The sequence below is a fragment of the Chelonoidis abingdonii genome, chromosome 8, assembly GCF_003597395.2.
Source record: "Chelonoidis abingdonii isolate Lonesome George chromosome 8, CheloAbing_2.0, whole genome shotgun sequence".
Lineage (NCBI taxonomy): Eukaryota > Metazoa > Chordata > Testudines > Testudinidae > Chelonoidis > Chelonoidis abingdonii.
This window is the reverse complement of record NC_133776.1, coordinates 63644765-63659978: the sequence shown is the minus strand read 5'-3', so window position 1 is coordinate 63659978 and position 15214 is coordinate 63644765. Positions and strand designations below refer to the sequence as shown.

The 15214-nt window shown below is 45.9% G+C and overlaps 1 protein-coding gene across 1 annotated transcript in view; it reads right to left on the bottom strand.

The window, feature by feature from the left end:
* Nucleotides 1-294: 294 nt before the first annotated feature.
* ARHGAP36 (Rho GTPase activating protein 36) overlaps nucleotides 295-15214 on the bottom strand; it is a 62960-nt gene continuing 48040 nt past the window's right edge. Inside the window, exons 8-11 of the mRNA XM_075068711.1 lie at nucleotides 14480-14627; nucleotides 12628-12805; nucleotides 5385-5482; nucleotides 295-925 (exon numbers count right to left, since the gene is read on the bottom strand). Coding sequence (XP_074924812.1) covers nucleotides 664-925; nucleotides 5385-5482; nucleotides 12628-12805; nucleotides 14480-14627 — 686 coding nt within the window. The 3' untranslated portion in view covers nucleotides 295-663. The remainder of the gene's footprint in view (nucleotides 926-5384; nucleotides 5483-12627; nucleotides 12806-14479; nucleotides 14628-15214) is intronic.

Below are 15214 nucleotides of genomic sequence, written 5' to 3'. Positions count from 1 at the left end.
AGGCCCCATAGATTAATTCCTGATCTGGTGGCAGCGAGAATATCCAAGCTGGTAGTGAGCTTGGGGGAGTTTCAGGTAAGCCCCCAAACTTTGGACGCAAAAGTCCAGGTTTGGGACAGGACCAGATTGGTGGACACTAAAGTCCAGGTCTGGGACTGGACGGCTAGATTACCACAGCAGCCCCAGGGCTTTTTAGGCTTGCTACCAGCAACAGGCGCACACTGCCATCATGCCTCACAGACACACAAACTGTGCTTTTCCTGCCATTGCGCATACACTGCCTCCTGAACACACACACACAGAGCTTTGTGGTATGCTAACTGTCCAGCAGACTTTAACAAACAAGAATTTTACAGAAGACCCTTTAAATAACTCTACATGTTCTGTACGTTCTTGCTAATCATTGGCGAGGCCAGGCAGGAATTCAGTGTAATGTATCCTTAGTTCTTGTCTACATTGGCAAAAATCAGAATGTTATTCCCTGGGGCAGCAGCAGCAAGTACTAATGTAGACAGGCTCCTACATGTTTAGCACTATCTGGTCTAGCTCTGTTATATGGCAGTGAAACATCTGTGCAGTTTATACTAGTGCCTCCCACCTGGGGAGCTGCACTGATATGAATTAGAAGGTGATAACTGCAAATGGAGAAGTCCCCTCAGAGATTTATGCTTCCCAAGATGTCCCCACCCTTTCCTGGGTGACCGAGTCTCTCTTTTTGTGGTGGACAAGTTGCCCCATTTGGTATGTATTAAAGGTGAGGGTGGAGCCTGAGCTGCCCTGGGTCTGCCTATTCTCAATATGCAGGTTTAGGAATGAGACGTGGCTGTACAGATGCGAGGAAACCTGATCGCTTGCCAGCATGCAGTTTTGGCTGGCCAGTAAGGAGCGAGGATGCTTCTCTGTAGATGTATCACTGTCTGTGCTTCTAGGAGAAAAGAGAAACCGTGGGTGACCTTTCAAACCACTCTGACCTTCAAGCAAGTTTCAGAAAGGCTGTCGGGAGTGGCTCTAAGCAGTGGGCTGTCTCCTCCCACTGGGCAGGCTCAGTCAGATGGCACAGCTCGTATGGGGCACTGGCAAAGCTTGCTGCTACCCCTTACCGGCTAGCCTGCTTGACTCTTTTTATCTTTGCTGTTGTGGTGCTGGTCAGCACTTTTTGGAGCACTGAACTTTCCCACTCCATCCCACTGCGATCCAGGGGTCGGGCTCACCCACCAAGCACCCTCACTTTAACCAGCAAGGCGGCAGCGATGACTACAGACAAACGCACCCAAAGACATATGCACACACAAACACATAGCCAGATGCGTGCATGCAGTGCTGACACATGTGTACACACACAGAAACAGACACAGGCCTAGGCAAACACACAGGCCCCGCTGCGTGCATACTGCAAGGAGAATAGCTTGTATAGGCACACAGACTTTATATAAAATACACACATATTTAAAATGTATATCATCTTGATGAGCTATCCTTGTTTCTGTCACTATATAGATTTCAGATGACAAGCTGGTTCACCTAGAGACCAGTTCCAAAATAGACACTTTCCTGTAATTGCCTTGCTTGCAAGAAGAATCAGAGCATTTGTCTGTTTTTTTAGAATAACAGAGAAGAAACTGTAGATGACTAAATTTATCTTAAGTATGAATTCATTTTAATTTTGCTGATGAATTAATTTATTGTTCAGCGACTGGTTCTGCTGCTAGGGTTTTCCTGTTAGTTATTTTTATAAATGTTTGTATATTGAACTTTCACTCAATAAAACCAAAGGTTGTCTCACCTGTCTGAATTTTCAGTATTTCCGGAGGGTCAGAGACCAACCCTCTGGGTGGTCTCTGTGACAAGCAACCACCAGATATTTTTTAGATTCCTGGCTAAGTTGGACTTTCCCAATTGATGCTCGCTAATGCTGTCCTAATTCAAACTTGACTAGACCAGCTCACATGGTGTCAAACTGGGCCTTGCTTCTGGTTTGTCTGAAGACTAGAAGGAGAGGTACAGCAAGTGGAATTTATACACCAGAAGAACCAACGGAAGTCCAAGAAGCATTACCTTTCCAGTCAACAAGCTCCCTAAAGGCAGGCTAACCTTGCTGAACATCCATGACTGGCCTTCTTGGGGGGAGAGAGTTATGGCATCAACAGTTAGGCCACTCCAGTCTTGGATCAGCCTCCCTACCCTGAAGGAGGCCTACTAGTCAGGAGCACTCAACCAGCAGATCATCACTCTCTGGCTCCTTGACTGCAGCTTCAGCTCCTGCTCTACGAGAGTCCAGAAGACAGTGAGAGCTGGAGGGTTTGGAACCCCAGTGATCAAAAGTATCTTATTTTACTTTTTCTTTAAAAAAAAAATATTTTGTTTATTATTAACTGGGAGACATCCCAGCATTTTAATTTTCTTTATTTTTAGGGTGTGAAGGTGGACATGTGACTGTGTGCCCGTGTTTAATCACCCATAAAGCTCACACGGGGAAGACCCCAGAAAGAAAAGTTCCCAGCTTTCAACAGCCCTAAATATTGTCTCATAAACATGCTCATGAAAGTGTGTTCTGTGTTGAAAGGTCCTGAGAAGTTTGAGGTGGTCATCTTTAATTTCTGGTAAATAATCGTCAAACTTCTGCTTTTCACAAATATGCTGCTAAAGTCTGTATTACAACATCTTGGGGGATGAGGGGGAGAACTTAAATCTAAAAACGAATCCTTATAAGTGGCTTTGAAGTTGTGGTTTAGACATTAGATAATAATTTGGTTTCAGTATTAAGAGGTTGAACCAGCTTTAAGTTATAGATTTCAGTGACATGCGTGAAATTCTTTACTTGGAATTTATAACCAAGTGGACAGCCATCCCTCAGATTCTTTTGTCATCAATGTGATGATTTAACTAATTTGATGCTTGCACACCAATCCAATGTAGAGACTAACTTGTTTGGGTTGTTGATTTGATCATGATTTGATAGCTGCTTTATTGTTAAGTTAAATTAATATTTATTAATAATAGCTTAGGTTTGGTGATATGTTTTCTTGGTCTGATTTTAGTTTAACCATTTTAATAAAGTGTATAAATTTGATGCAGTCACATTTTTTTTAATAAGCCACATGGGTTGAGAATCTTTGAGGCCCTGGGTGGATAGCAGACTGTCAACTTAAAAATACCTGAGCTAACTGGCCTATGAATCTCACAACACATAGACACAAGCAGGCTGGGTAAACGGGATGAGCTGGGTAATTATAGATCTGTCAGCCTAACATTGATCCCAGGCAAGATAACGGAGCGGCTGATGTGGGACTTGATTAATAAAGAATTCAAGGAGGGTACTATAATTAATGCCAATCAACATGGATTTATGGAAAATAGATCCTGTCAAGCTAACATGATCTCTTTTTTTGATGAAAAATTACAAATTTGGATGGTAAAGATAATAGTTAATATACCTAGACTTCTGTAAGGCATTTGATTTGGTACCATATGACATTTTGATTAAAAAACTAAAATAATATCAAATTAACTCAACACAAATTAAGTGGATTAAAAGCTAGCTAATTGATAGGTCTCAAAAATGAATTGTAAACAAGGAATCATCATTGAGCGGGTGTGTTACAGGTGGGGTCCTGCAGAGATCAGTTCCTGGCCCTACGCTATTTAACATTTTTATTAATGCCCTAGAAGATAACCTAAAATCATCACTGATAAAATTTCCAGATGGCACAAAGATTGGGGTGGGTGGTAAACAATGAGGAGGACAGGTCACTGACACAGAGCGATCTGGATCACTTAGTAAGATGGCCAAAAGCAAACAATGTGTGTTCTGAAACAGCTAAATGTAAATGTATCCATCTACACAAAGATTGTAGGCATCTCTACGTGATAGTGGATTCTATCCTGGGAAGCAATGATTCTGAAAAGGAACTGGGGGGTCGTGGTGCATAATCAGCTGAACATGAGCTCCTAGTGCTATGCTGTGGCCAAAAGGGCTAATACGATCCTGGGATGCATAAACAGGGGAATCTCAAGTAGGAAGAGAGAGGTTATTTTACCTCCTAATTGGCACTAGCGCGGCGGCCGATGCTGGAATCCTGTGTCCAGTTCTGGTATTGACAATTCAAGATGGATATTGATAAATTGGAGAGGGTCAGAGAAAAGCCACAAGAATGATTAAGCAAACATACCTTATAGTAATAGTCTCAAGGAGTTCAATCTATTCAAAGAGTTCAAAGAGAAGGTTGAAGGGTGACTTGATCACAGTCTATAAGTATTTACACAGGGAACAAATATTTAATAATGGGCTGTCCAATCTAGTGCCTGGAAGTTGAAGTTAGACAAATTCAGACTGGAAATAAAGCATATATTTTTAATGGTGAGAGAAATTAACCATTGGAACAATTTAACAATGGTCATGGTTGATTCTCCATCACTGGCAATTTTTAAATTGTTTGGCTGTTTTTCTGGGAATAATTTGGGGCAAGTGCTCTGGCCTATGTTATCCAGGTGGTCAGAATAGATGATAACAATGGTCCCTTCTGGCCTTGGAATCTAGAAATCTATGAATGTATACACAGAGGCACAGATGCCCACACATACACAAATACAGGCACAAACACAGCCAAACTCACAGGCACAAGCATGCTTCACACAGGTGCACATAGACACTGTCAGGTGCACACACACGTAGGCATAGGCAGACAGTAACAGGTGCATGCATACTGGCACAGACAACATCCAGGAAGGTAGTCTGGAATGTATTTGTGGAAGGGGTTGGAGAGGGAGAGGGTACCATAGCCTGGGCTCCAGCCCACGCTCAGACATCTATACTGCAATTTTATAGCCCCGCAGCCTGAGCTCCGCAAGCCTGAGTCAGCTGACATAGCCAGATGCAGATGTTTTATTGCAGTGTAGATGTACCCTGAGAGATTGAGAGGAATGGAGACAGGAGGGCTGAGTGAGGGGGGCACTGTAGGTTCTTGCCTCAGAGAGGCACTAGGAGCAGAGGAATATTTGGAGGGGGGAGCAAACAGAAGATGGGAAGAATTTTTGTGGGGGATGAAGAGGGCAGCTTTTAGGGCAGGAAGGAGGGAATGGCCTGGGGAAGATGGAGGGGGAATGTGCTGTTTGAGGGGGACAGGAAGCAGTAGGGGTAGGGAATGTTTTGGTGAGAAGGAGGGGTCTGGGGGACAAAAGACTGGGAATTCAGAGGGAGGGGACAGAAAGGGTTGTTGGGGAGGAGGGAGAGAGTGAGGGTGGCAGGGAAGAGAACAGAAGGAATAATTTGCAAAATTGTCACTGATGTGAATTTGCTGCCATTTTGCAAAAGTTTGGTTTCTGCAAGCTAATGGCCCAGGCACCCCAGCAGCAGCACTTCAAATTCTTTCTTGACAAGGACTTACAGAGTGGTGTTGAACTTCCTGTGCAAGAGATAGTCAATGACATCAGGCTCTGTCTGAAACAGCCTCCTTAGGATGTCATGCTGCACCTCTGAAGACACCTGCAAAAGTCACAGAGACAGGTAAATATGGCACTTGCTCCTCTCAGAGGAAAAACAAGCAGAAACTACTAAGCCACTACTCTCCAAACACACAAGGGTTTGATGCAAGGCCTAAAGACTTGTGCCGTTTACCCACAAACACAATGCACTGACTTTACATGAATATATTACTTCACACTTTTCCTAGTGAGTCTGTGCAGAGAGCAAGGCTGCATTGTCAAACTGGGAGATTACTCTGCAGGGATTCCTAGACAATGGGCAAAGTGGACGGTAAAGTATTGATCGTTGAACTAGTAGGACTGACAAATGTGATACCGGAGCACCATGAGCCCAAACTAACTCTATTGTTGTGGTTGCACTTTCCAGCACATCTTCCTGAAGCCGTGGCTTCTGGGAGATTTCAAAAGGCCTTCTGGGAGCCCATGTGGAATTGTTGAAGAAGATGTCAAACTCCCATAAGTCCACAGGACACTCGCATAAGGCCTTAGCAACAGGTATAATTTCTCAGTCTTTGTCTCAAAATAAAGGCCAAGATGATGGCTCAACTTGCATGCCTTGTCACCCAGAGATTTCTGCTGGGGCTTTGAAAGTCATCGGCAGGTATCTGTGGTTCTGCAGCCTGGTGGCGGAGGAGGTTGCTGCAGGACTTGTGGAGAGCCAGAGAGTGAGACCAGCAGTGAAGGGAGTTATTGTTGCAACTCCACCCCCACACTTCCTCATGGAGCCATTTATTTTGTACCGCACTCCAGGATGGTAGTCACTGAGGGAGTGGAGCTCTGCTTAGGGATCTGCCCCTTGACCACAACTGGAAGGACTGAGCTGTGGAAACTAGCTTCCCTAGACAGTTCCTCCTGGATGCTGCTGTCATGGAAATTTGCATTTAGAGCTGGATGGAGGCTTGTAAATTCAGATCAAATTCAGCAAACAGTTTTGGGCAGTAAAAAAATGGAAAACTGTTTTTAAAAAGTCAAACATTTCATTTCAGCCATTTTGAAATTAAATGTTTGGACTTATGATATAAAAACAGCATTTTGTTTAGAAATTTAATTTATTTTGTAAAAAAACAAACAAAAAATTAAGAAAAAATTGTTTGGAATCAAACAAAATGTTTTGTTCAAACTGAAATTATTTTTTTTCCAGTTTTCTCATTTCAGTGAGAGAAACCAAAAATAAATGCAAGTTTTTGTTTGTACCAAACTGAAATATTTTCAGGATTGTTTGGTTTGGCCTCCTGAACCAAAGAAAAAAATATCAATTTGCTCAGCTCTAGTTGCATAGCATTACGTAGAAGTAGCCCCAAATCATGAAATCAAGGAAGGCCAATAAAAGTCTTTGAGGGGTTTGAATAACTGGACTTCCCAATCTGTATTGCACTAGAGACTGAACTCGTGTGCCCTTTCTGTGCCTGCAAAGAGACAAGATGTCATAACTATAAAGGGAAGGGAACACCCTCCTATGTACAATACTATAAAATCCCTCCTGGCCAGAGACACCAAAAATCCTTTTACCTGTAAAGGGTTAAGAAGCTCAGGTAACCTGGCTGACACCTGACCCAAAGGACCAATAAGAGGACAAGATACTTTCAAATCTTGGTGGAGGGGGGAAGGCTTTTGTTTGTGTGCTCTTTGTTTTGGGGATGGTTCACTCTTGGGACCAGACATCAATCCATGCTCTCCAAATCTTTCTGAAGCAGTCTCTGATATTTCAAACTTGTAAGTAACAGCCAGGCAAGGTGTGTTAGTTTTATCTTTGTTTTCTCAACTTGTAAATGTTCCTTTTGCTAAGAGGGTTTACCTCTGTTTGCTGTAACTTTGAACCTAAGGCTAGAGGGGGTTCCTCTGGGCTCTGTGAATCTGATTACCCTGTAAAGTTATTTTCCATCCTGATTTTACAGAGATGATTTTTACCTTTCTTTCTTTAATTAAAAGCCTTCTTTTTAAGAACCTGAGTGATTTTTCCTTGTTTTAAGATCCAAGGGTTTGGATCTGTGTTCACCAGGAACTTGGTGGAGAAGTTTCTCAAGGCTCCTGAGAGGGAGATAGTCTGGGGGGAAGGTAGACAGAGTTTCCCAAATAACTCTTAAAGGATTTGGGTGGTGGCAGTAAAACCAGATCTAAGCTGGTAATTAAGCTTAGAGGTTCTCATGCAGGTCCCTACATCTGTACCCTAGAGTTCAGAGTGGGGAAGGAACCTTGACACAAGCCCAGGAGAACATGGCCAAGAAGGGTACTATTTAGTGATGCAGGCCTCAATGAATTATCACAGCAGGTTCCTGAACATGTACATAGAGTACGAGACAAAGTGCATGATACTAGAATTATTAAAAATGGGCTGAGACTGGAACTGTTTTCCCACAGCACAACATTAATGGGATCTTCATTGCTGCTTTTGCCATGGCCCATGAAGCCATCCCCAGATTACATACCTTGTGGCGCTGCAGATTCACTTATATGCACAGCTGGTGTGGGCTGCTGAAAGTCAAGTGGAGATGGCTGAGCTGTAACAGTTCAGGGACTCATGTGGTGATTGATACATCTTCCTATTGCATCATATGTGTTAAAACAAAGGTGAGTTGGAGTCAGGAGCCAACCACACTTGATGCAGTTGATGAGCAGCAAAAAGACAAGCCATGTTCCCTAAGACTTATTTCTAACTGCCAGAGCCTGCATTTAGCATGCAGCCCAATCAGAAACACTGTGTGCACTCGGGAACTGGGGATGGAGCATACTGATCACTGAGATACAGGTACAAATTACCTCTAGTTGCTATTACAGCTCACTGCTTGTTGTGGGTTTCTCCTTATGTATTAGATGCAACCTTTTTTACATTTTCCCCTTGATTTGATGTTTAAGAGGAGGAAACTGATGGGTGGGCTCATACTTTCGCTATGTAGATACCTTTCCCCTGCCTAGCCTGGTCATGTCCCTGCATACCATGTTTTATCATCTAGTCATCATTTAGGCTGAACTAACCTTGGTTCTGCCTGGATTATTTTCTTTGTCCTCTTTGTCATCCTTTCATTTGTTTGTCTTCTGCAGTGTCCTCCCCATCATAATTTTGTCAATTGTAGCCAATCCTGTACCTTGATTTCACTTCCTACTCTCCTTCTAACTTCTTCATTTGTCTTTAAATTGTTCCACCTTACACCCGCCATCTTTCAGAGAACTCATCTTGACTGCCTCCAGCTTTCTGATGTCTGTTTTATTTAATGATACTGCTTCCAGACCAGTGAGTAACCTTGATAGCACTTTGGAACCAAACAGAATGTTTTCATCAATCCATAAATTTCATCAGTTCAGCACATGTAGCTAAAGCACATTGCCTTTTAACTTCATCCTTGATGGAACCCTTGGCAGAGTGACCAAGCTTCCTCGATACACATAGCATTCTACTTGTTCTGCAACATCACCACAGCTACCTTTCAACACTTTATCTATTATCTCTTCTCCAAGGTACAACCATTTCATCTTCTTGGCATTTATTGTACGTCCACAAGGACTACAACAATTTTCCAAAGGAGCAAAGCGTAATATCATTAATTCAAATGTGTCTCCCACTTGCACAATGTCATCTGGATAAGCAAAGGAGCTTAATTCTAGATCCTCCAATATCACACCCTCCCACTCATCTAACATTCTTACCGTGCAGTTAAAGAACATGATGAAAAGCAGAGGTGATTCCATGCCCCCTTGTCTTACACCAAACTTTGACTTAAACCAGCTTCTTCATTCTTACAGCACTACAGGACTCTTTTTACCTAACATTTATAATTGCAATTATCTTATCTGGAACTCCATATGATTTTGCTATTTTCCATAATGCTTCCCTCCAAACCAAATCAAATGCCTTCGTATGATTGATGTCCTCTTCACCCAGAGATATATTTTCTGAATAGATTTTATTATACAAACCCAAACATATAAGGCTGCATGTCTTGGAGATGCCAATTGTTTTCCCTGTCCCCGTGCAGAAGTGGAATGCCTTTAGAATAGGTGTGAGTAAGCTAGAGAGCAGGCGACAGCTCTGCATGTATTATTGACCTGCATCACCGGGCAGGTGATACAGGCACATGTGCAGAAGCTAGTTGCTACGACAGTTGTGTTGTCATCTCCTTTGAGCCTTTAGGTAGTTTCCTCTGACCCTGTCTGTGTTCATGGGTCAGCTCTTTCTTGGTCCTGAAATAGTCCATCATCAGTTCTTTCTTTGTGCTGGAATCTGTCCTGTCTTTCAAAAGCAGTCCTGATTTTCTCACTGAGGTGGAACATTTGGTCAGAGTTATTTCATGTCACTCTGCAGAGCCTGGACATGATTTTCGCCAATTTTCATAGTTTTCATAGAATTTAAGGCCAGAAAGAACCATTGGATCATCTGGTCTGCCCTCCTGTAATCACAGGCCATCAAATTTCACCCAGATGTGAGATGCCCAGGTGATCCCAGTAGATGATTCACACCCCATCTTGCCAAGGAAAGTGGGGGGAAAAACAAGGTCCCTGTCTCTCTGACCTGGGGGGAAGTTTCTTCCCAAATAGAAACCTAGTCATCAGTTTGACCCTGAGCATGTAAGCAAGGCACACCAGCCAAACACTTAGGAAGAAAATTCTCTGTACCAGCTCAGAGCACTGCTCTGCCCTGTCTGGTGTCTCAGCTGCAGCTGTGGAGAATGTTTAATGCTTCAGAGGAAGGTGAAAAAAACCAAGCCCCAGAACAGATCTGCCAATTGTGCAGTGGGGGGTGTACAGGGAGAAATTCTGGGATGACTCTCTGGCCTGTGCCTGCAGAAACTCAGAATAATGGCCATAAGGGTCCCTTCTGGACTATCTGTGAATGAGGACAGTGCAAGTCCCTCTCCCAGGGAGCTGGCACTGCTTGGCAGGGCAGTGCAATGGGGCTGAACCCTTGGCCCTGCTACTCCTCTTCCGCATTCATGTGACTTGGTCTCAGAAAGTGGTAAGAGGCAAGCAGTTCCTGGTCACAGGGCCTGCTCTGTGATTGGCCTTTGCAAGAGCTGCAGAAGATGAGAGGGGAGGGGAAAGAGGGAGAGAGTTCCTTGTATGACCTTTTGCCCCACATCCCCCTACCAGAGCCAATCAGATGTGACCCAGAATGAATCTCTACCACACAACTCATATCAGCACAAGTGTAAGGGGACTGTCTTCCCCTTACTAACATTCAGTGGGGGTGTTTTGGTTGGCCAGCTCCCAGTACTAAATAATGGGGAGAGGCCAATGCTCCAGGTCAGCCTGATTGACAGGGCAGGCAGGCTAATCAGGGAATAAGGAGGCCAGGGTGGGTCCCATCCTCCATGTGAGTTGTAATTGCCTGGGTCAGACAGAGTGGGACCGAGCCAAAGGGTCCAGAAAAGCAGCCCAGGAAACAGGTCAGAGCTGGGTAGGATCACCAGATGTTCCAATAATATCGGGACTGTCCCGATATTTAACCCTTTGTCCTGCATCTCGATCAATGTACGATCGAGACGCGATTAGTCCTGATTTTCAGGTAAGGAAGCGAGTGGGAGGGGAGGTGCTGACCCTGTGGGTGGTCTGGGGCTGGAGCACCCATGGGGAAAAACTGCAGCCAAGATCCCCCCGCTCTTCGCTCCTCCCCCCACAGCACTTCCTGCCGCCTAACAGCTGTTTGGTGGCACTTAGCACTTTCCAGGAGGGAGGGGGGAGGAGGCGGAGAAGAGACAGGACAGGGGCTGGGACTTGGGGGAAAGGGATGGAATTGGGGTGGGGCAAGGGCAGTGCAGCAACGGAAAGAAGCGGGGGGTGGGTGAACACCCACCCGGCAGAGGAGAAGTCGGCACTGTAGGGGTGAGTGGCAGGCGGGGGGGTGAGGAGGCAACCGGCAGGCGAGTGAGCGGGCAGGGAGGCGAGCAGTGGGTGAGGGGACTGAGGAGGGATGCAGCAAGCCAGCATCAGGCCAGGGGATGAGGAAGGGCACGGGGAGGGGGCAGGACCTGGGGCAGAGTGGAGACGGAGCCTGGGAGGAGCAGGGGTGGACTGTGGGCGGGGCTGATGGCACCCCAATGTGTCCCGATATTTCAGTGTGGTGATCTGTTCACCCTAGAGCTGGGAGCAGAATCACGGAAGCAGCCCACAGAGCAGACCCTGTGCTGGGAGCAGGGCTGCTGCCACAGAGCCAGAGGGGCCAGAGAAGCATCCCAGGGGGCTGGAGGCAGAGCAGCAGCAGCAGCAGCAGCTGTGCTGAGGCAGGGTGGAGCCGGAGCTAGAACAGTGGAGCTGGAGCTGGAGCAGTCTGAAGCCAGGTGCGGTGAGCAACTGGGGCCAGCCAAGGGGGAACCCTGGGCAAAGGGCCCAGCACAGAAAGACACCTCCAGCCAAGGGTCCTTGCAGGCCAGACTGGGAGGGGGATCTTAACGCGATGGGGGGCTGATGCTGGGAAGAAAGGTCCCACCACCCAAAACCCGGAGCTGTGTGGCCACCACCAGAGCAAGTGTCCAACCCGCAGCATCCCTGCAGCACAGCCAGCGCCTGAGAAGGAGGCCTGGGACCTACAAGGAACAGACTGTGAATGGCCCTGACATTCCAGAGACATTGTTTGTGATGTTCCCTGCCACAGAGTGGGGTGATGTGTTTTCCTTTAATCTTTCCCATTTTTCCTTATTCTTTTTTCAATTAATTATTGATTAAATACGTTATATTTGCTTTAAATTGTATGAAAGGATCAGTGGGTCACGGAAGTATCCAGTGTGGAGAGAGCATCCTGGAGTGGGGACACCCTAGTCCCTGTCCTAGGTGACCACAGCAAGGCTGGGGGTCGAGCTCCCCAGGAAACCTGGACCCAGCCTTGTCGGGGTTAAGAGGACTCTGCCGGACAGGAGAGTGCAAGGGGAGTCCTCAAGGGCAGGGAGGCCTCTGGGTAAAGGAAGTGGGAGCAAGGACTCAGATCCTTCCACTAGCCCATTTCACCAGGGTAGTGCAGAAGCTAGGAAAGTTCCCCACAATAGCAGGACCATTCTCCCGCTTACATAATGAACAAATCAAGTCTCTGAGGCCAGTTACAAAGCTCCCTACTAAGAAGGCAGGCTGTGGCCGCTGCACCGCTCCACTGCCATGACAGGAGACTGCAAAGAGGAGGGGAAGATTAGGAAATGTGTTCATTGTAAATGCCTCCTTCCCTACCATGAACAAGGCTTCATAGTTCTCAATTAAACTCTGGAGCACGAGGATGATAGAAGCGCTGTTTTCGATTTCCACGGCATGGGCACTGTGGTTTCTCTCCAGAAGCTTCTCTCTTTGCAGCAGGTTGGGGCCAAAAATTGTAGCCAAATTTGAGGCTGTCATTTTATTTCCAGGAATCCAACAACCAAACACAAAAATTGGTGTCAGATATCAACCCAGTAACACAACTTGCTCCAGGTGCTCTCCCTCACCCCATGACTGAGTCGAAAGGAAGGCTGCTGAGTACCACTTCCCAGGAGAAGAACAGGGTTGGTTCATAGCACAGTGAGACGCTCCTTCTCCACCCTCGTCTCTGCTACCCTGTAAGCAAAGATTCTATCTGCCATTGTGCTGCCACTAGATCAGCAAGCAGGCCAAGGAGAATTTTTTGAGCTGGCTTGCAGTGTCTGAAAGCTCCCTCCCTCCCACCTTCTATAAGCATCTATAAGCAACATGCTGGGATCTCAGTTTCACAGCTCAAATAATAAAGTAACAAATAACATTTCCATAGCCCGTTCCATCCCAGGACACTCTACAGCCTATATACAAGAACAACTTCACCCGCCATCTCTGAGGTGGAACATGACAATTGTTAAACAATACACAGAAACAGTATAGAACAGTTCAGGACAGGAAGCAGACAATGTCATATAATATGTATTATGCTCAATTGTGGCTGCACAGGCAATTTAAGGATGCTGCAGGTAATTCGTCTTGCCTACAGCCTCTAAATGGAAATTTAGCCAGGATACCAGGGATACTTTCATAATTCTTGCATGGGGTCTTTAAATGACCACAGATGGTCAGGACTTCAGTTGTGTATCTCATCTGGCACAAAGCACTTCCTGCAGCTACCTTAGTGCTGTGCTGTCAAGTGGCTCTGTGCTGACGCAGCAGGAAGGGTGCTCCTGTCTAGTCACTAACACCAAATGCTACTTTGTGTAGGTTTTTCTGGGGATTTTTAACCCAACCTCATTTAGCTTGCTAGATCTGACAGGCTCACAGCACAAGGTGGTATGGCTGGAGGAACACCAAGGAGCTGGGATGGCTTAAGGTTGTTTTCAGTATGGGCGGAGTCCAGATTTCCATGTTTAGTTTAACCATTTAGAACTATCCCTGAAACTGACTGTTTTCAAATCCACTAGTCCTTGAGCAATGTGAACAGGACTCCTGCAGAAGAAGGACTGCAGAGTGCTGGGTGCAGAATAATTAACCAGAGCCCTTCAACTTTGACATATATTGCCACCCAGTATATAGTGCAGGAAACCAGAGGCACAGAAGTACAAGAGTAATGCCTTTTGAGGCCATGGCAGAATGTGGGAAGGATGTAGCTTATATGGGATCCAATCACAACACAAAGCCACTATTCAGAAAACCTGCAAAATCCTTCTAGAACACTGTACTCTGATGCTGCAAAAACTGAAAAAGTAAAGAGGCACAGATCACTGGCAAGCAACTGGCACTGTCCTTCTCATGTTACCATCCCTACAGAAGATGTCAGGGCAGTTCACAGTCTGTTCCTTGTGGGTCCCAGGCCTCCTTCTCAGGCCCTAGCTGTGCTGCAGGGTGGACACTTGAGGGGGAGGGATAGCTTAATCGTTTGAGCATCGGCCTACTAAACCCAGGGTTGTGAGCTCAGTCCTTGAGGGGGCCATTTAGGGATCTGGGGCAAAAATCTGTCAGGAACTGTACTTGGGCCCACCATGAAGGCAGGGGACTGGACTCAATGACCTTTCAAGGTCCTTTCCAGCTCTATGAGATAGGTATATCTCCATATAATAAGATACATGCAGGAGCATTTGAAACCAGTACCTTTTGTCTCTCTGGACCTGTGGAATCCTGAGCATGCTGTGCCACTTTGTTCAGGAACTGCAATAGCTGGTACAGGGTGTCACTGTTACAGGGAGGTAAGAGGTACACCAGCAGCTGCAGCATGGAGAGCTGGGCCATGCGTTCCATGACTATTCAGAGAAAAATGAGCAATTCAAGAGACCAACGACTGACAAGACAGCCTGAATGTTCCAGACATTTCACTCTCACGTCAGATTTCCTAAGCAGCCAAACAAGCAGCATATCTGTTGTTTACCAGTTTAGTAACAGGAACCCAGGCTTTCCTATAGACAGGTGATCCCATAACTGCCCCCTGCAGGGTTTCATGCACTTTCCTGCTAGAGACAGGAGATTGGACTGGATCCAGTCTGTCAATTTCTCTCTTCTGTGCCTAAGCAAGCAGTCTGGGGGTGAGAATCCTGTGGTTCTGAGGACCATCATTCTCAGCAGGACGATTCCCACAACACTGATTGTTAAAACTCACAGGGAGGGACAGTCGTAAGGTAATTGAAACTCAGAGCTTGCAGACCAATGGGAGAGGAGCAATAGGGCATGTGCCCAGAACTGTGGGGGGGTGTTTGTGGGGAATTGGGGAAATAAGGGATTGTGGTTCCCTGTTAAAGGGGGCAGGTTGTCTGCAATGCATGCCCCAGAGAGGGCTGAGGTAAAAAGAAAGTTGATTGGAGCTGGTCAGAACTTAGAATTTCTATTCCATGGG